Source organism: Malurus melanocephalus, unplaced genomic scaffold (assembly GCF_030028575.1).
Source record: "Malurus melanocephalus ecotype Western Australia unplaced genomic scaffold, MMel_1.1 scaffold_90, whole genome shotgun sequence".
NCBI lineage: Eukaryota > Metazoa > Chordata > Aves > Passeriformes > Maluridae > Malurus > Malurus melanocephalus.
This window is the reverse complement of record NW_026623322.1, coordinates 2,017,980-2,038,475: the sequence shown is the minus strand read 5'-3', so window position 1 is coordinate 2,038,475 and position 20,496 is coordinate 2,017,980. Positions and strand designations below refer to the sequence as shown.

Below are 20,496 nucleotides of genomic sequence, written 5' to 3'. Positions count from 1 at the left end.
ATATTAATCTAAGAAATCTAAGCACCAAAAAGATCTATTTAGTAAAAAAAAAATCAAATTGCATAGTATTTAATTGTTTTAAGTTCTTAGGATTACAAAGTATTTTTGAGGATGAATACATATTTTATTAATCATTTCAACCAGACATTTCAACAGATGATTAAACACTTTAAAGATGGGCAGTACGATATGATCACAAAATACAGATATTTTGTGCAGATATTATAAGCAGTTTGGCAAATGGATCCTTTATGACTACTAGTGCCTGAAGAAAAATTGAACCTACAGTTCATTTAGATAAGCTGGGTCTCACAAAACTCAAGCAAACCTATAAATAAAGTATATAACATTTCTAGGAATAAATTTTAATTATTACTATTTTAGTCTAAAATGTAACCCAAATACATTAAATCACTGCAAAGAGGAGACAAATACTGTCATTTTCAAATACCATAGAACAACATTTAGTGGACACATTTTTATTTACATTTTACACATTTCTAATAGCCTTCTGTCCTTTCCAAAAGGAAACTGGTTCAGAATTTCCAATGCTGACCCTCAAAAAAGTATCCAAGTGAAGGAAACCTACAGAGGTGCAACTGATCTGGCCTGACCCTCCACACACGGAAAGACTGAATAAACTCATTCCAAACCCTTGCTCATGTAAAGGCATTTATGCCCACACTGGTGACAGTGAGTCCACAGCACTCTCGGAAGCTGTTCAGATTTTCCAGGAACAAAAACCCCTTTATTGCTTATGTTACAAACTTCCTRTTTATTCTAGGATACAGTCACTGCTATGGTCTGTTCTTATTTAGCAGACTCTCATTCTTTTTAATACATACCTCGATTAAAGAGGAATGGAATACATATCATTCTCCCAATTTGGTTTTACCAAGTTCATTAAAAATATTCTCATCTAGATTTTTTCTCTTTTTTTTTTATTTTAAGAGCTTTTATTAAAAAACAAACAAACAAACAAAAAAAACCACAACAATGCTATGCTAGAGGACTAGAAGGTGCCAAAGAGTGAAGAAAAATTATGAACTGTTCTTAACACCAAATTTTATCAGCAAAATGTGTAAATGTCCTTTCGATTTAGACTTACTAATGCAATGAGTTTTCTGCCTGTTATTCCTGACTTTTCTGCTGCAAGCRTTATTTATAGTATTTGGTTTATGATAAYTATTCTCAATCAGTGAGAATTTTTTCCACTATTACAAGTCAGCATCAGAAATTATAYACCACTGTATTTTTCAAGTTGTGTTCCAGATGTGCCTCTTTGAGAATCATCCTGAACATYGCCTACAACAGAGCAAGAACTAATCCACCCATCTTCCCAAAAACCTTAGATGTATTCATTCTTACTTCTACCTTTACATTAGTTTTGCAGCCTCACAATTTAAATCCTTCAAAATGTGGATGCTGTTACAATTACAACTGCCAGAAATCAACTGTCCCAGGCAACTGGAGACCAACACTTCATTGGCATGTCAAAGRGAAAGCACATCAGTCCACCCCTTTCCATGCAAATATACACTTCCATATACTACTTGTGTAAATACTCCACGAATGCTCCTGCTACAAACCATCTCTTTAAAACATCCTCCATCCTCCTTCAGCTTTCACTTCTGCTGTTCTAAATGGGGAAAAATGCTATTTCAAGTGGAGGTAGATAGAAGCACTCAGTCTACAGCAGGTTGTAGAGCAAATCTATCAGATATTTATAGAATAATTCATTTTAGCACCTCAGCCAGCTTTATTTGTTTTCTTTCACCATCCAAACCTACTCACAGATAGTAACTGATGCTCTGTTTTTTGGTGAGCCATGTTATAATGGAAAGTAGGAATAGTTAGGGAGGTAGCCACAAATTGCAAGCAATACTTTCAGATACGTTTTACCACAGTTAGTTTAGTATCCCACAGTTACTAAAATAAATATCAGTTCTACAAGTGCCATTGACTATAGAGAGACTAAGAGAGTTTCTGTCAACTCACTTCATAGCCATATTTATCAGTGAAATCTATATAGAGAAAAGGTTTGATCTCATAGCTACTCTGAAATTCTGATCTTGAACTTCAAGTCAAAAGAACTACTTTGGCATCTACATTTTTGCATAACCTTGTCTTAAAATGTGGTTTCATGCTAACATTAAACCAGTGAGAAATCAGATTCATTTACCTTAGTACCTGCTGTGCCACTGAAATCTGACACGTAGAACAGTATTTCCACATTTTTATCTTCTGCAGAGCAAAGAACTGGCTGTATTTTAACCCACRTTTTGACATCAGAGACAGACAATTGCTGGATACCACATGATTACAGTGACTTAACACTTAATGAGGAAATAATAATGTGCATGTTCATGCCTTGTTACAAGACATGACAAAGTGTGCAAGCTGGAAATGCACTGCCTGAATATATGAGAATCACATATCTGTTTTGCAAAGTAGTGCCCAAACCAAGCTCTCTGTGCCAACACAACTGTTGTCAAGCTTTCTGTTTCAAYGATGGTGCTCCATAATGTTTACTGGACCTGACTTGGAAAGCTTTCCCTCTCCTTCACATCTGTGAGTAATTAATTTTTTAAAAATTAATTCACTAATGAATTAAGATACACAGTTGAAGAATACACAAGACAGTGTTCTGACTGCTCTCACAGTACCTAGCATTCTTGATTTCCCAAAACCTTTTCATACAAACAATGTCTCTCTTTAGCTAGATGTAAAAGTTGCCTAACGCTGGTCTCCACAAGATGCTTCTRTTGTGCAGTATTCATTGACARTCATATTTCAAGCCACTCTGCATGYTTCAGTGGARAAATGGTGATAATTAAGATGGTTTGGAGCTATCCTGGAATGCTGAGTTTCCTAAGAGGAGACCAATACTTTGATTTCAAGATCTTGTTTTCAAACTTTAATATTTTGCTCTGAATCAAGACACAGCAGAGGCAAATGGAAGATTAATGAAATCTAAAGAACAGTCAAAAGCACAATTAGGAGAGACATACAAGATCCTGAAAGAGTCACAGCTTCTATTTATCATATACAGAAAAACTCCAATGTCAAAAGGGTTCCCATCCTTCCTGAACTCAAATACGAGACCAAAATTCTCACCTAAAGTTTTCAGAATATTTTTCATTATGTCAACATTCATTTAGGAGCACCGCTTCCACCCTCGCCAAGTCTCTGTTTTATTGTTCATTCTCAGCAGTGACAGAACAACTTTCTTGGTGAGTGTACTGGGAATCAGATCTCTGTAACAACGTGAGTTTTTTCTTCTTAAACTTCCCCTGTAGTTATTTTTAACAATTTCAGTTAGGGTTGCAGCACAGATCACTGGTAGTATCAAAACTACTGATAACAAAARGCATTTTGGAACATGAGGACTTGTGCTAAATAGGCAAAAAATGAATTGTTCTTTTGTAGAGTTCATTTTCWGTCAACTCACTGACCAGTGAGCAGTTCCATAGCTGTGGAAAGGGGTCAGGGGAAGGCCATGGATGGGACCAACCCCTTAGCAGCTAGGACAGCTTATCTGTAATACGACTCATACAAATCTCACACAAGGAGCTCTGCCTTCTACCCTTGAGCAACTTCAGGCTGCATTCACTAGAGAACTCTTTGTTCAGGAAAGTAAAGAAAACATTTGATTCATGGTTATTGTCTGGGGGTTAATCACAGAGGAAACTACAGTCCCACATGTCACCTCTTCTGGCTGGTCAGCAAATACTCCTGTTGCACATCCTGGTGTGTTCAGATTTCTCACATTTAATCAAATTGTATGTTCACATGAAAATATCACAGAATGAATGTAAATCTCATTCACATTTCATARACCTACATGCACAGAATAAACATTGCTCATTATGAGCTCTCACTTAAGGAGGAACATCATAAAAGGTTATTGGCCTGAGGAAAAAAGGAACATGAACTGGCCACCATTGTCTCTGACATGATAATTTATTTTCATTATATAGATTGGGAAAGAAAGTTAGAAGCATATGTGCTCTTTTTGCAGATCAAATAAAGCTTTATGGAAGATCTGAGAGACTACAGCTCCAGGAAATACATCTTGGAAAAGGTAATGAGGGRAAAATGTATTAACTTGCTCCCAGGCAAGTTAATACAAGAGTTTTTAATACAAACACCTTTTACTTGCTCAAGAAAGGGAAAAAAACATTCTGTTTTTTAGCTCTTGGACTAACCTGACTATTTATTAAATAAGACTTAGGAACAAAGTTCCATAAAATAAGTGAACTAAAGACTACCTTCTGTTTCTAATTTTCTACCTTGTCTAATGCTTGCYAAAGGCTGTCTTTTCTTACTTCCTTCTTTACCTTTATTATTACTGCTGAGTATACAGGAACAACCATTTTTTCTGGTTTAAGAAAAATCAAACACCATTAAAATATATCCTCCTACTTTACACAGAATTCCTAATTGCATCCTGGATGTACTGTTATTTATCAACAACTATGTCAGCAAATAAATAACATAAGGTACATAATATTTAACAGTTCTGAAGTCACATTTTCCCACTGGTTTTCTATTCATCTTCCTGAAGCCAAAATTAATATCCTCCTGACAGTTTAGTATCCTGATAGATTATTTTAAGTGCATACTATTAGAATCCAACAAAAAAAAATTGATTTTTTTTCTTCTATCCCCATGAACACAAAAGGCTGTGCTTAAGGTATTCAGAAAGATACAGGCAGACTACTCCCCAAAGTAAACAGATTGCTAATAAGTGAGCACCCTTTGTGAGAAATTTTGAAAGAAGCAGGCCTGCTTCTTAATGAAAGATAAATGACAAAACATATACAGGTAATTTGAGTATGTAGAAACACTTCTGTTCACAAGTATCACATGTGGGTGAATAAACTTTGCAACTTTAAAAAAAGTTGCAATTTAACACTAGAAGCAAATTGTTACCAGAATGCTTACAGGTGAAAATGAAYACTGGTTGTTAAACTGTAATCCCAGTACTGGTATTTCCACAGCATGTTTATTTCACAATAATCTAAGTTCTACAAACTTAAACAATCTGTATCCATATAGTACTACAATTCTTCAGTGTGAAATCACTGACAAATTATGCTAATGATTCTACTTCTGTTGCAATCAGTCACAGTTTCAGTTCCCAGTAAATTACATCCGTGTTCAGGAAGTCACAACCACCCTCTGAAACTCCCATGGCAATCTTCACAGGTGCACTCCTGCAATAATTTGTATCCTTTTCTGGTGGGTTTGAATTTTTGAGGTACTTTTTGTTTGATTGCTTTTTAATTTAATGAAGCAAATCACTTGACCTCCCCTTTTTTATTTTTTTAAGGGATGTACACCCTTTCAAAATTGCTTGTGAAACCAGTCCATTTAAAAAGAGAGACCAAAGGAGCAGAACAGAAGAAAACCCAAAAGGAAAAMCAGGAAGTAACTTAATTTACAAAACCTTCTTCCTGCAAAGGCTGAATCATCTCCATCAYAAGGCTGATGAAAAAAAGACAGATACTATAAAAGCTCACGACAAGGACAATYGGAAAATGAGTTGCTAAAAAATGTATGCCTTGGGTGAGATTAATTTGTCACAATTACAACATTGACAACATGAAAACCTACATCAGTCAGATASCTAAAGGAAAGAATGAGCTAGTTAGTGTGCCCTATGGTACTCTTGTCACTTTGGGGTGAATGGCTGCACCCTCAAGTGCATTACTTTTAAAAGTTATCTACAAGACTAGCTTATATGTAGATGTCTACAATGTAAGTTTTTAGTTACATGAGATCATTCTCAGCCCATCATCTCACATTGCATTGTACTATATTATTTCCCACTGGAAGATATAGTTGTTACATTTAAGCACATAGAAAGTTAATCTCTTTATTCATGMGAAAAATCTTTTTTAGACCAAAAGATGGGTAAAACTTAAAAGCTGCAATAAGAAGGATGCCTATCACTAAACAGAAGACTAACAACTAAGAACATAATTATTAGCTCATCAAAGGTTATCATATCAATATATAMCCATGGGTTATTCAAAAAGCATTACTGTTTAAATAGTACAGCTGAAATTTCTGACCTGGTCTTATTAACTTCAGGAACTTTCTGCAAAGAAAGATGTGAAAGKGCTTAGGCTTAGAAAAGTGACAATGGGCCAATAAGTAAGGGAACATCCTAAGCCTTACTTCTTGAAAATAGTTCAGAATGTCATTAGTGAAGTCTGAGACGGAGAGATTTTAAGAATCTTTTGTTGAGATGAGACCAGATGAGAACCTGACAGCTTTGCACGTAACTCTTGCTTTGTAGACATGCTCCAGTGACAAAAGCCATTTGAACGAAGCATGGCAAGACCAGGATGACACAGCAGCTTTGAGCTCCAAGACTTGAGTTTCCTCATTAACTGGTAAACATGATCTGGTTGTTAAAACAGCACCAGACAGAGGTACTGAAATCATCATATCGCCTTCRCTTCTTACCTTGTGTTGAAACCACTGGAACTGAAAGAACACGCACAGGCCAGTTTGCCTCGCTACGCTATCAGAAATAYTTTTCATACAGACTATGAACTTCTGTTTCTTGATATAAACTTCATTTATATCAAACTTCATTTATATCAAGAGCAGAAATTTTGGTATCCAATCCAAAATATCAATTTATTTTGACAAACCATGGTTATGAAAGAGGTCATTTGTGAAACAAAGCAAAAGCACTTGGAGTACACCAGAATACTGGGACAAGATCAACTACAYAACTGCAGATAACAAAGTAACTCCTACAAAGGAGTTAAAGGTACCATTAGGAGAAGACAAAGGATTAAGGAACTACTGTGAGATTCTCACATGAGATAATGTTTCAAATGACCATAAGAGTAGTGCTGAAATCTTTACTTATAATTYAGGAAGAACTCTACTGAATCTGCACTTTGAACACTGGATGTGATTGTTGGCGTTTTGAGGGACTGGAAGAAATGCTTTCACATAATAAACTCCTTGTGTAAGAGTAATAACAAACATGATGGAARCAAAGGCTGTCTCCTTTTCTATAGACAATAGCTGGAAGCTTAAAACTTTAAGAGAGGTGGAAGTTAAGAATAAAATATAATGTAGAGCTGGTATGTACATATGTGTATGTACACACTCATTCACCCAGTACAACCAGGTTTGTAACTCAAGCAGGTCAAGTCAGAACCTAGTTATGCAAGTGTTAATGGAATTATGTTTTAGTTGTTCATTTAAGCCTTATTCAACCAGAAATCCATCCCAGGAGAAGAAAAGCACTCGAAGTCTTAATTCATTTTACTTAATACTGATGATTTATGACTGAATTCAGGTCAATGCCACATTTCTGAATGTTTGTTCTACTGCAGGGATTAAAAAACCCACAAGCAATTTTCRTAGGACTGAAAGACATGAACTGGTAGTTTTCTTACAGTGAAATATCCAGACAGAAAAACAGGAACAGTTTCATCTCACCCTGCAGAGAACAAAATCATTTTTTTTTTAATGATAACCAGGATTACTAATGGGAGAGACACCATCTTGAATACAAACACAAGAATGAAGACATTCATCTCTCTTCAGTCCAAGATGGCTAAAGCATTGCTTCTGTCTGGCATTAGAAGAGCATTTTCTCACAAACTCTTTGCCTTTGAGACAGTTCTGTGACTCCAAAGAAAGGCAGCAGAGACCATTTTTTGTCAAATCAGCTGCAAGACTGTTTCAGAGGAACAAGTCCAAAGGGACAAGTAAAGGCAGACTGTAGAATGATGACCTAAGGAGTCCCAAATATTCTGGCAATAAACCCTAGCCCTCAGAATGTCTGTCTGCTGTGATCTGATGAGCAAGGTGTTCCAAAAGCCCTACCAAGAGACASCAAAGAACAGCAAAAGTAATCCTAGTACTTAAGAGAGGAAGATTCTGCCTCAGGAAACCTTTACTTCATTTTRCCTCCATCTGCTTTAGTTAACAACATCTGTGTAGAAAGAAGTGTCTTCTCCTTCTTACCTCTTCACTGGTTGCATGTAAAGATCTGTAAATCTTAACTTCTCTCTCCAAAGAAAAGGAAAATTAGGATGCAACACAAGTACAATTTAGGAATCTGAATCTCCAAGCACTGCCTTCTAAACAGCTTATAATTGTGAGTACCAGTTAATGGGGATTTATAAAGTCACGTGAATCGGTTTTTGCTGAAGCACAGGACAGCTACCGACTCACAAGCTTGAACACAACAAAAACTATACAGTGGCCCTGGTAAATATGTAGATTCATGATTAAYCAACATGGAAAAAATAGCTTTGGAAATGGGTGATCTACCTATTCTTCTTTACTGAAGAATTTCTCTTTTATTTTGCAGGAAAAAAAAAAGTTAGAATATAAACCAATAGTATCAGCGAGAAATAAGAAAAATGCAAAACAGTCAAAACTGCATGAAACATTAAGCTGTTCTGATTTTTAGTTTTACATATTTTTTTTTTCAGAAGACATGAATTCATGATAGAAATGTAGATCTTAAAATGTTAATATGGAAAGACTACAGACAAAATTTTACACACATGATAATTTCTGAAGCTGACATAAATAGGAATTGYTCAGAAGACACAGAACAGAATTTTGGAGGACAGCTAAGTGAGGCAAATAAAAAGCACTTGMAAGGGCTGTTTCCTGATCACTCCCAGCACTAATGATGGCACAATCACTTACCCAGCTATGGGGTGAATCACACCTATCTAGCACATTGCACAATAAGCATGTGACTACATAAAGTCTACTGCTACAATCTTTACCTCGTTCTGTTTTACCTTCTTTTGCATCTGCACTGTCAACTGAAAACGCTTCTAAGATGGTCCAAGTACCCCATGGTATAAACTGCAGTTTCAGGATTGAAGAAAGGCATAAAGGAAATGGAAAGCACATGCAGTTAGTGGGTATTATGCCAAGGCAAAATCTCACTTGCCTTGAATTGCTATAACACAAACATCCACACTATAAACATTCAGAAAGAGATTTAGAMAAGACTTCATATTGTTTTAATATGCTAAAATGTATTTAAAAAACCTGGGACAAATGTGATTTGTAAAGTTAAGTTTTTAATATGACTAAAATGTTCATGTGTCTCTCACATAATAAAATCTAAAAGCCTATATGAGCACYGGGCAAGTAGAGTATGTTACAGCAATTTTTTAAGTCTCTGACATTGCTGCTTCCATGAAATACCTATCTTTGAAACAACAACATTCACAGTGAGCAGTTCCCTTAGGAATACCAAGTTAATCCTGGAAACAAGGTTATGATGATGACTGAATTACTTCTCTAGAGTGTAATAGTATGTAACCAAGCAGATGAATTAGCCTACTTCAAGTCAGCTACAACCTACAATACTTTATTTCCCTGTAAGGGATGCAGTAACACAGACCACAGAGTCCCTATGGACTCCCATGCAAATGTACYTGGAGAATATCACCTTATTACAGTCTTCCCAAATGGTCTTCTGTTTGTATTTTATTTCTATTTCCTCACTAAATATCATGACCATACTATAGCTATCTTCATGTAAAGCTAATTAAAATAATAAAAAATTGCAGATTGTATTAAAATATCTGAAAATGTGAATAATTATGTACAGGTGATGAGATACTATACACAGACATGGTTTGCTATGAAAATTGCAAGCACTCTAACCTGTACCAAAAGACACAGCTTAAAAGCTTTGTCTTAAAAACAGACAAAAAAGTGTTAATTTTTGAGCAGCCACAGTTTTAAACATATTATAAAACTAAAATAGCAAATAAAAGGCTGCTTCTTTCAGTTTGAATTTTTAATCTTCTCTGTGGAGTCTTTTTTCACAGTTTATGAACTCAAATGTCTTGGTTAGCAAAGCCCTTCCCTTTTTTTCTTCTTTTCCCAYCAGCAGCCTGCTTATTCTCCTGTGACTTTGCACACTTCCCCCACACCTAACCACACTCAAAATTTCTTGCAGCTCTTAAGTTTATACTTYCAATTACCTTTTATTTTATTGCTGAATACTTCCTTTAGCACTTTTTCAGTGAGACAATGTAACTGGACAGTACAATAGACTAAGATTGTAGAAGGAAAAATCAGTAATGAACTGACCACAATCCCTGTTCCCCATTCCCCCACACTACTGACTGCAGGGTAAGGTAGAGAATTCAGGGGAAGAAGGGAGGGGAGTGGGGAAGATGATTTTAAGATTTGGGTTTATTTYTCATTATGCTACTCTGATTTGACTGGTAATAAATTAAATTTCCCCAAATTGAGTCTGTTTTGCCCATGACAGGAGCTGGTGAGGGATCTCTATCTGCCCTTATCTCAGCCCACGAGCCTTTTGCTATATTTTCTCTCCCCTGTCCAGCTGAGGAGGGGAGTGCTGGAGCAGCTTTGGTGGGTGCATTGTGTCCAGCCCACCTCAGAGCTGCTGTGAAAGCTGTAACTTCATACAAAGGCTGAGCACTTGTACGGTAAATTACCTTTTGTGCAGCAAGGTGGAGAGCAGTTCTTCGGCTGCGATCAGCTCTGTTAACATCAGCTCCAGCCTTCAGCAAAGCCTCTGCACAGTCCAGCCTGTCAGCCAGCACACAGTACATAAGTGGAGTTCTTCCAAACTGGTCCTCTTTATCTTTCAGCTCAGAGTTTCCTAAACAAACAAAACAAAAAGCTCACTTAAGCTAGTTAAGTATATTAGTATTACAAGTCGTATTTTTTAATAAAAGAAGTCATCTTATTACAATATGAACAGCAGGTATCTCATAATATGACTGGGGTGAACCAAAAAATGTCGTGTGTGCCAAAATGGAGTGTATGATAAAAATCAGAGCTATAATATTTTATCCTGCTTTTACTGACAATAACAGAACATTTCAAAATATATTTGCAGAAAAAAGTACATTCAGAAAACATTAGTTCCACAAATACACCTACCACCTGTAACATTCTGCAGTGGCATAATTATAAATAATTTTAAAATGGTTACACGGATCTTGGCTGAACAGATTAGTTTAAAAAATATCAGCAGCACATAAACCAAACAGACCTTCGGAAACCTGTAAACACTGTAACTAAAACAAACTTTGAAGCCTACTCACAGCAATGTTTATTTTAAAAGCATAAACGTCAATATTACATCAATACCTTTATTTACTTCAGGGTGCCTTACGGTATGGAAACTACTAAAATACTTCCCAGGCTTTATTGAATTGATAAGGTTAGTAAGGAAGTGATCTGAAATCCTATCCAAAACAGGCAAAACACTATTCTTATTCCTCCAAACAAAGCAGCTTCATAATTAAGTTTTGTATTTCCATGATGCCACCAAGTAAAGACAAGCACCTTTAACTTCATGGGTATCAAGTACCCTATGCACCCAGAGTGTCCAGATCTCCAATGGAGCAACACTGTCCACAATTACTCAAGGAACATCGAATTTTATATGCAAGTTAGTTTTGCTTTTTAATTATTCCTTTGTCTGCATGACTGTTGATRTTTCAAAAGCACTCCAGCAGAGGCATGCTGCTTCTTTACACAGTCTTTGCTCTCTCCCAGTGTATTACACTTATCTACATATCCAGTAATTGTATTCTTAATTATAATTTCTATTGATTCACCCAGAAGAAGAATCAAGCAGATTAAATATGAATCAAGAGGAATATCAAGAATTAAAATTGATTCCTTACCAATCAAGCCACTTACAAAAACACTGTCAAGTAGGATATTGCCAGTTAGAGCAATCATTTACTCACTCACTACATTTCTTRGTTCCTTTAAGTTCCTATAGGAGCGAATATCATGTCAATCACATGATTYACTCAGTAACACTTTCTCTTGCCTTGAAAGTGTGATTTGCATTGAGAAAATTCTTTCTGCTCTGCAAAAAAAGTTTAAGAACATTTCCCAATTCCTCCCTGATGCAGATACAGAAAATTCTTTTTATTCTTCACCTGTGGCCTTGCCTTCTCTGGCTACCACTTCAACTTGATAATCCAWTGGTTTTACAACTAATTTTTAAACAAACAAAACAAAAAAAACCCACTCAAAACCATAAGAAATCTTCTACTGACCTACATCTGCCTTTCTCAGAAACAGGCTGGCTTTTGAACACCTTTTTTGCTTTATTATACTCACCTCCACATTCCTGTTACCCTGCTCCCCTGCAGATATTGTGGTCCAAAGCATAATTCAACATTACAGTTCCCAAGCAACAAGACAGTGACTCTAATTAATCAAGTACAGCCAGGTGCTCTTCCAGTATTAGTTCAACATGGTCTCTTAGACATCACTAAAAACCACATTTCACTGCTAAGTGTTAATAGAGCYTCAATAGTGTATTAAATTGCTTGAAGCTGATGGGACTTGAACACTCAAACATACTGTTAAGAGAAATACACAAACATTAATTTCTCCCAATACAACACAAGCACATGGCTTATGCTCAGATAACATCTTAAATCCGCAGTGTGCAAAAACAGCACCTCTCCCACAAATTCCAGTTCCTTYTCTGTTATAGAATGTTAGAGGAGATATATATAAGATTTAGAGACTAAAGACAAGGAAAAATGGCCAAAAGCTTGAGTGCAACATAACTGAGTAGAGCAACAGAGACCTATTTCCATTTTCAGTTCCCAAAAAGTGATGTAGCTGATGACCAAGAGTTTCCATGACTGCATAAAGTCTGAAGGAAAAATGAGCAAGAGCTTCAAAACCCAATGCCAGTAATTTGCCTGAAGCTGAAGCACTGTTTTTAAGATAAAGAAATGATCGTCAACTAGCAGTAGGTTTTCTCCTTTTGCTTACCAGGCTCTGTAAGGCCCATAGAATGGTTAAAATCCYGAAAGCATTTTCCTAAAAGGGTGTCTTTGCACTCAGGCTAAGAGTCAGGACAAGGGCTAGGAGCTACTGTATCACCACCAGGTGCTAATGAAGATTAAGCTGATGAAAGTCACTAGCCACAACATCTTGTGAACTCAACAGCTGCAGCAAATTATTATTTTTTGAAATCAAGGTACCCTTCAAARCATTCCCATATTAGCATACAAAAAATTTGCTTGAGCCAAAATAAATTCTCTTCACATTCCTGCTTAAGAAAGAAATTTTGTCAGATTCCTCCCCATTCAGAATCAAAGTCCTTACCCCCACCAGAATATGTATTCCATGCCAGAAATCATGAACACTACAGATCCAGGGCCCAAGTCCAAAATTTATCTCTCACAGTTGTTACTTTTTCACTTCCTCACAGTCTATGCAAGCAGTCATATCAGACTGTTAACGTTTTTATGCATTATTCAAACCAGAAAAGGAGAAAGGGCAGCAGGAGGGTGTGATTTCTCCCTAATTACTAAAAGACCATTTCTTGTCACTTGCAAGAATCTTGCCTTCTGCAAAATCTGATTTGAGATTTATTTTACCTCTCACAATGTAGAACAGGGAAGAGAGAAGTAGAGAGGAGAATCAAACAATAGCGAACAACTGCATATTTGTAACCAATAGTTTAGTTAAAATTTACAATGAAACATCACATCAGAGATTTAGAAGCATTTGGATGCAAGCAATGAATGATAMGAGTTTTAGAATGAAGAGCTGGACTGAACAGGCACTTTAGTATAATGACTATTGTAAACATTATTGTGTTCTTTTAAGCAATTAAAACAATTAAAACAATTAGATGTCTCTTCTCAAAACTCTGCATAAAAGCATTAAATAGAAAACAATCCTCCAAATACAAAATTAACTTTTGCTTCCTTTTTCCCTTGGAATAAAATCATACAGCTGGATTTTAACACTAAAGAACTGTTAATTAAAGACATGTTCAGTGTAGTATAAAACGCAGGAATAAAAATACTGTGAGCATTCCCCARAGCCCAAGAACATATAATTCTAAAACAACATGATACAGCACAGGACAACTCATGCAATGAAAATAATTAGCACACTTTTGCTAGAACACTGGCTATACAATTAACACTTGGCATGTACTTTATCTTAACACTTGGCATGTACTTTATGGTATTTAACCCACAGGCTTTTTAAAAAGTAATTAAGCATTAGCAGTGGTTAACTAACAGAGATACATTGTTCTAAAGCCATCTTTCTCCAAATAAAATTTCTGCTTACCTTTGATTCTGTCTGTGGCTCTTTCTGGCACAGGGAACACATTATCCAGAACACACCATATTATTTCAAATACCTGTTACTTTAAAATTTATCCATACTCTAATTATATGCAAATAAAGCGTATATATTTGTATACAGCCACACATACTCCACCAAGCTAYAGATGGCAGAAGGAAAAATCGTCAAAGAGGTAAGAGGGGCTGTTCTAGGAGACCGTTTGGTCAACCTCTGTGCCCCTCCTATGTTACAACTGAACAGGAAAAGCATAAAGAGGAAAGTAATAATGAATTTAGGGTCTAAAAGGTCCTCCCTGAAAGGAGGAGAAAGGCAAGACTTTCCAGCACTGCATACACTGCTAGCTACTAGCTAACCAAGATGCAAAGCCTGGCTGTATTAGAAAAGTGTAGTTAAACAATCCAGCACACATAAATGCTGGAGTGCTGTCCTGAATTAGCTGTTGCTGCTAAGTGCAGTCATGAAATYCAGTGAAGAGCACCAATTGCTCAATTTGCTGCTGGCATCAAGCTATACTTTCAACAGTGACTGGCAAACAGCTAAAAGTATTACTCTGATGCATTCTTCTTCTGCTAGGTAATATGTGGAGTTCTGTTCTTTTTTTTTTTTTTTTTTTTTTTTTCGCTCCATTTCCGGCAAAAGTAAGATCTGTGTCATATCCTGTCAAAACAGTGCAAAGCAGAAAAGCCAAATCTTGCTAGTACGCCAAAGGCTACAAGGATTGTGCAGTTTTCTCTTCCATGCAAAAGTAAAACATTTTTTATTAAACAAGCATTAAATAAAACAAGTATTTTTTTAATCTTGTTGCTACATATTCATCATTAAAAGAAGAACAATTTCCTTATCCAGTTCTAATGGATGCTTTGCGGTATATTTGACAAGATGTAACAGTACACAGAAGTACTTTTTCTTTTGTGTTTCCAAAAATACATCTTTTGGCTCTGAGATTAACAAAAACACACTGAAGTTAGCAAGAATTCTTTGTTGCTTCTAACTGTTAGCCAGGATTTGAAAGTTCAGACTTTTTTCCACCCCCACATGCAGACAGAAGAATTTTTTAGAAACYCAGATATTTAAAGCTACTTTGTATTTGCATCTCACAGATTTCTRTAAGTATCTCCACATCAACTGCTCATCTACTGTTTATAAAATGTTTTTAAAAAGAGCAAACAGACACCATTAAATGCAAACAGTATATGTTTGAAACATCATATGACAAAATAAAGTTGAAAGCCCAACAAAAAACACCTGTTTCAATGAGTGGAGCTTCTATAAAGTCAGSTCCCTCAAATGTGTTCATGTTTGAGTCAAATGAGTTCTAGTTATCTTTTGAGAAAATTAGATACATCTTGTAGAGAAAAACCCCTTACTGCTTTCTGTGCAGCTTGGARCTCCACACAGGTTACTATTTTGCCTTCAACACAGGTCAGCAGAAGATACTGGTTTAATGCAATTACCATTACATCCATTAAAACTGACAGTTAATGACATAAATACAGACTACATTTCTTGTTATTTCACAGTCCTTCRACCCTTGCCAAGCTCTAGGAACAGGATTTTCTAAAAAAGGCTGAGCAAATAGAATTTCTACAGTATCATCTGGAACTGCATTTAATCAGCAGCTCTGAAAAATTCAAGTCTTTACCTATCACATGGCAGCCTTCCAAATATATTCAAGACTGTTTTTGGAACACAGAATATATACTGCTTTTGAAAACTATTAGCCTGGAATGTGGTATCATTCCTGGAGAGCAAGGGAAGGCAAAATCCTGAGCTTTTTAATGGGTGGGAGGTTTTTTTTTCACTTCAGATTCAATAGAACTAGACTCTTTCCTTACATTTAATTTCTCTTGAGAAATATTGTCAGTCTAYCAGAATTAAAGTAACAAATAAGGCTGGCTCATTTTGTTTACAAATACTATACAGTGACAAGACTTCAGAAACTACAATAAATTATCTGTAAAACCATATTTATCAAATTTCCCACAAAGGAAATAAAAAAAATAAGGATTTAGAGCCAAAATATTTCAGCACAAAGCAATTCTCCAGAACTTCAAATTCCCTGAAAGGGGGTTGTATCACTTACCAACTTTCTATTTTACTTCACAGAGATGTACCAATCAAAGCCAACAAGTAATAAAATGTAAGAAAAATCAGTCATATTTTCAGGATGACATTTATTCTAGAAGCACATATAATCAAGAAATAAAAAATATCTTAAAGATCAGAGCTCTATGTCAAAACCRAAATGCTTCTGAAGCAATCCAAATGCATCTACAATGAAAACATTTACCTGCTATTAGCTTTTGGAGGGTGCTCTTATCTCCATTAACAGCAGCAGCATGCACTTCAGATGCTAACGAGGAACCACTGAAGAGGCAGTTTGCTGAAATATTCATGCTCTTTCAAGGTATTACTATAGGTCAGATCTGTGCCACCAACATTTTTTGTAGGAATTCAGTTCTAGAAAAAAAAAAACCAAAACCACATCAATAAAACAGTATTAATTTTATRATGAGTCATAAAAATTACTCAGACACCATTAAAGAAGCTTCTGTTAAAAACAGMAGAGAAAAAAACCCAYGTTTTTTTAATCTGTGGAATAAATCTACCTCTAGCCAAAATTCACCAGGAAAGAAAGCCTACATTAAAAAAATATATATTTATATATTATAGTTTCACTGCCCTAAACACCAATTTCAGTCCATAAGCTTTGTAAAAGTCTGTAAGGTGTTTCTCCACAAACCAAACAGACTGTTCTTCAGAGTGTTGCCATGCATGTTTTAATTCAGTAACTAACGAAGTTTGTTATCAAGTATCAACTTATTATAGAACTTCTTCAGTATAGAATCACAGAATATCCTGCATTGGAATGGATACACTGGGACCACCCAGTCCAGCTCCTGGCCCTGCACTGAACATTCTCAAGAGTCACCCCATGTGCATGAGAGCATTGTCCAAACACTCCTTGAATCCTGCCAGGCTCGGTGTTATGACCACTTCCCTGGGGAGCCTGTTCCAGTGCCCAAACACCCTTGGGTGAAGAACATTTTTTCTAATATCTAATCTGTGAGCCAGTTGCTCACACATTACATGATGTACTTATCCAGGTGTGTGCTGGACATTTTGTCCAGGAGGACACTGTGAGAGACAATATTGAAAGCTTTACTGAAATCCAAACGGATTTAATCAACTGATGCATCATCTGACCTTACTTCCATCGGGCATACACCTTCTTTCTTTCCATTTACTTAAAAAGATTGCTGGTTAACCAAGCCAGCCTTCTACCTCATCTGCTTGACTTCTGACATTCTGGAATTGCCTGCTCCTCTGCCCTTAGAAGGTGGTGCTTAAGAAGTGAAACAGCACTGATGGACAAAAGCATTTTCCCGGGGACCTTATTATCTAGTTTCTCCATTTTCTTCACATTTTACCTCTCAACAAAAAAATAAACTAAAATGTAAAATATCCAGGAGCAGCAGCATAAAATTCTGCAAATACCGAAAAACTTAGTAAAGCACCAGAAATATCCCAATAACATCAACAATAATTTTTACATAAAACTGACTGCATACAGAAGAGAATTAAAAATGAAAGATGTTCATAGTTCCCAGATGAAAACAACTGTCACATCTGTATAAAATGTTAGTAATCATACAGGTGAGAGAAACAAACCATTATCTACAGAAGTTCTCAGTAAAGTAGCATGATTCCATTGAATGGAAAAATTCTGCATCAGAGAAGCTCTGAAATATTAAGTGGGACTACAAAAGGAAATTTTGTAACATTCTTCAGGTATTTTTCTCTTGTATATGAGATGAATTGCTGTTGGGAAGATTTGCTTGATAAAGACCCTCATTAACAAAAAATGAGGCATTTAGTCATAAATGCCATAAAAATCAAGAAATAAGTTCTGCTTATAAAATGCTATATAATTGGCATCATCTGTCATATGCATCCAATTACTAGAATCAAGTAAATAATTCACGTCTTTAAGCTAACATGTAGAAAAAGACTACCCTTCTCAACTCACTTAGAATGAAGGGACACTCACATGGACACGAAGCCCTCTTCAAGGTATGTGAAATTTCATATCCAACTACTATATGTCTACTTTGCATAACACAGACAACAAGAATTATGTACTTCTTCTATTCAGCAAAATCAGAAAAGAAATTTAGACATGATAACATGATCACGCTATCAAATTTTATTGATAGTTTGCAGGCGAAGAATGAGCTTTGAAAAAATATCAAAGGTATTTCAAATGCAAGTTAATTCAGAAGACCTTCATCCTATAGATCAAAGAGCACAAGTTCTTAAGGTAGTCATAGCAGAACTGATAAAAGCCAGGTTTCAAYTTCAGACTATAAAAAGTACATGACTTGTATATATATATTTGTGTGTGCGAGTTTTTGCAGCTCATGAAACTGACAGGCCACAAGATTTTTACAGGGTCAAACGAAGTCTGAGTCTGTCAGGATTTCTTTGAAACCAAGCCAGTCTTGACTTGAAAAAAAGCTGATGTAAAGGATTTTCTTTTAAATGGTGTTACACCCCGTCTCCCTCCTTACACTCGTGTACCTACTGGAAATGTGAYAAACGCAGAGTAGTTTTCTGTGATCTTTTTGAGACAGCTCTGCAAGGTCTCAGAGCATGAATGTATTCTGTAAGGTCCAAAGTCTTATCGGAARAAGGCAAACCCCTGAATTTTGGTTGTTCTCCATTTTCAGCATTTAAAACTTAGGAACCGACAGAAAGCGCAAAGCTGTTAAAGCGMCAAGGAATAAACATCAACGATGACGTTCCACTCAAGCTAAAGTTTCCCAACCCTCCCAGCAGCCGCTCTGCCCCGTCACTCGCAGGTTTCCAAGCAGTTGCCTCCCAAATTCCGAGGACACGAAGACCATAAGGCGCACAGCGCCCAAATACCCTTCCTCGTATTCCCTACAGCCAAACCAGTGTCCCCAATCCTGGCRGCTGAGGGTACCAGGCGGGATCCAAAGAAAACGCGGACAGCCGCCGGGGGCTGGCAGGGAACGATCCCGAGCGGAAGAGGGTGCGGTGCCACGGGACACCCGCGCCATGAGGGCGGGAAGGGTTAACCCTGCCTCGCCCAGACAGCGAGAGCCGCCTCCCTCTCCTCTTCCTCCCCTCCCTCCTTTCTTTCGCGCTGCAGCTGCGCCCCGTAACTCACCTCCACCCCGCCCTTCCCCTCATCGCGCCGCCACCGCCTCCAGGCGCCGCCCCGGTGCGCTCTGGGCTCCACGCCTCCTCCCTCTCTCTSTCTCCTTTCCTTCCTTCTCCTCCCTTCGTCCCTTCCTTCTCCTCCTCCTCGCCCTCCCCTTCCCGGAACTACGGTTCCCGGCGTGCCCCGGGAGCGGGCGGCGGAGCGCGGGGCCCCGCGGTGGAACTTGCCCGGGTGTTTCCTGGCGACGGGGGGAAGTGGAGGAGCCGCCGCCGCCGCGGAGAGTGGGAGCCGCGCTTCTCCCCTCCCCGCTCCCGGGCGCCCGATCTACCATGAGACCCGCCATCTTCCCGCTCCTGCCTGACCCTGGCTGCCTGCTGCTCCTCCTGGTAAAACCCGCCGGCTCCCCGCTGCCCTTCCCTTCCCTYCCCTTCCCCCGCGCCGGCTCGGGCGGGCCCCGCTCGGCTGCTGTGTCGCTCCCCTCCCCCGCCCAGCAGGTGCCGGCGGGCGGGAGGGAGCGGCCCGGGCGGCGGGGCCCGGCGGTGTGGCTGAGGCCGATAGGCTGCGCGCWCGGGGTGGGGCCGCGCCGGGCCCGGGCCCGGGGCAGTGGCCGGGCGGGCGGTGCGGCCTCGGCCCGGCTCCTCGGGTGCCGGAGCCGGCGGGGAATGGCCGTAACGGAGCCCCTCTGCAGCCCCCTGAAAGGAGCCTGTGTCCGGGTGTGGGGCGGGCGCTTCTCCCAGGCAGCCAGCSACAGGACGGGAGGACGTMGTCCTAAGCTGTGCCAGGCGAGGTTTAGGTGGGACGTCAKGAGGAATTTCTTCACAAGGGTGATAAAACACTGGAATGGGCTGCKCAGGGAGGTGGTGGAGTCACCGTCCCTGGAGGTGTTCAGGAAACGACTGGATGTGGCACTTAGTGCCCTGGTCTAGTTGACACGTTGGTGTTGGGTCATAGGTTGAACTCAATTGTCTCAGAGGCCCTTTCCAGCCTAATTGATTCTGTGATCTTTGGTTGTCAGACTGCGGCTTTTTTTTCAAGTTTTTTTTAGGCTAGCATTACATGCATGACCTAAGCCACCTTCCGGCTTTGCCAGTACATAAATGCAATCACTGATGTGTGTGTTTTGTGGAGATAAGTTGCCTGTGTTATACTTACTTCTTTTATTTCTTTTT

The 20,496-nt window shown here is 38.2% G+C and overlaps 2 protein-coding genes across 2 annotated transcripts in view; one reads left to right on the top strand and one right to left on the bottom strand.

The window, feature by feature from the left end:
- The window catches only part of INVS (inversin), a 77,716-nt gene extending 61,166 nt beyond the window's left edge, over nt 1-16,550 (bottom strand). Inside the window, exons 1-2 of the mRNA XM_057368352.1 lie at nt 16,430-16,550; nt 10,485-10,651 (exon numbers count right to left, since the gene is read on the bottom strand). Of these exons, the coding sequence (XP_057224335.1) occupies nt 10,485-10,651; nt 16,430-16,535 (273 nt within the window). The 5' untranslated portion in view covers nt 16,536-16,550. The remainder of the gene's footprint in view (nt 1-10,484; nt 10,652-16,429) is intronic.
- Nucleotides 16,551-19,388: 2,838 nt separating this feature from the next.
- ERP44 (endoplasmic reticulum protein 44) overlaps nt 19,389-20,496 on the top strand; it is a 46,337-nt gene continuing 45,229 nt past the window's right edge. Inside the window, exon 1 of the mRNA XM_057368345.1 lies at nt 19,389-19,713. Coding sequence (XP_057224328.1) covers nt 19,657-19,713 — 57 coding nt within the window. The 5' untranslated portion in view covers nt 19,389-19,656. The remainder of the gene's footprint in view (nt 19,714-20,496) is intronic.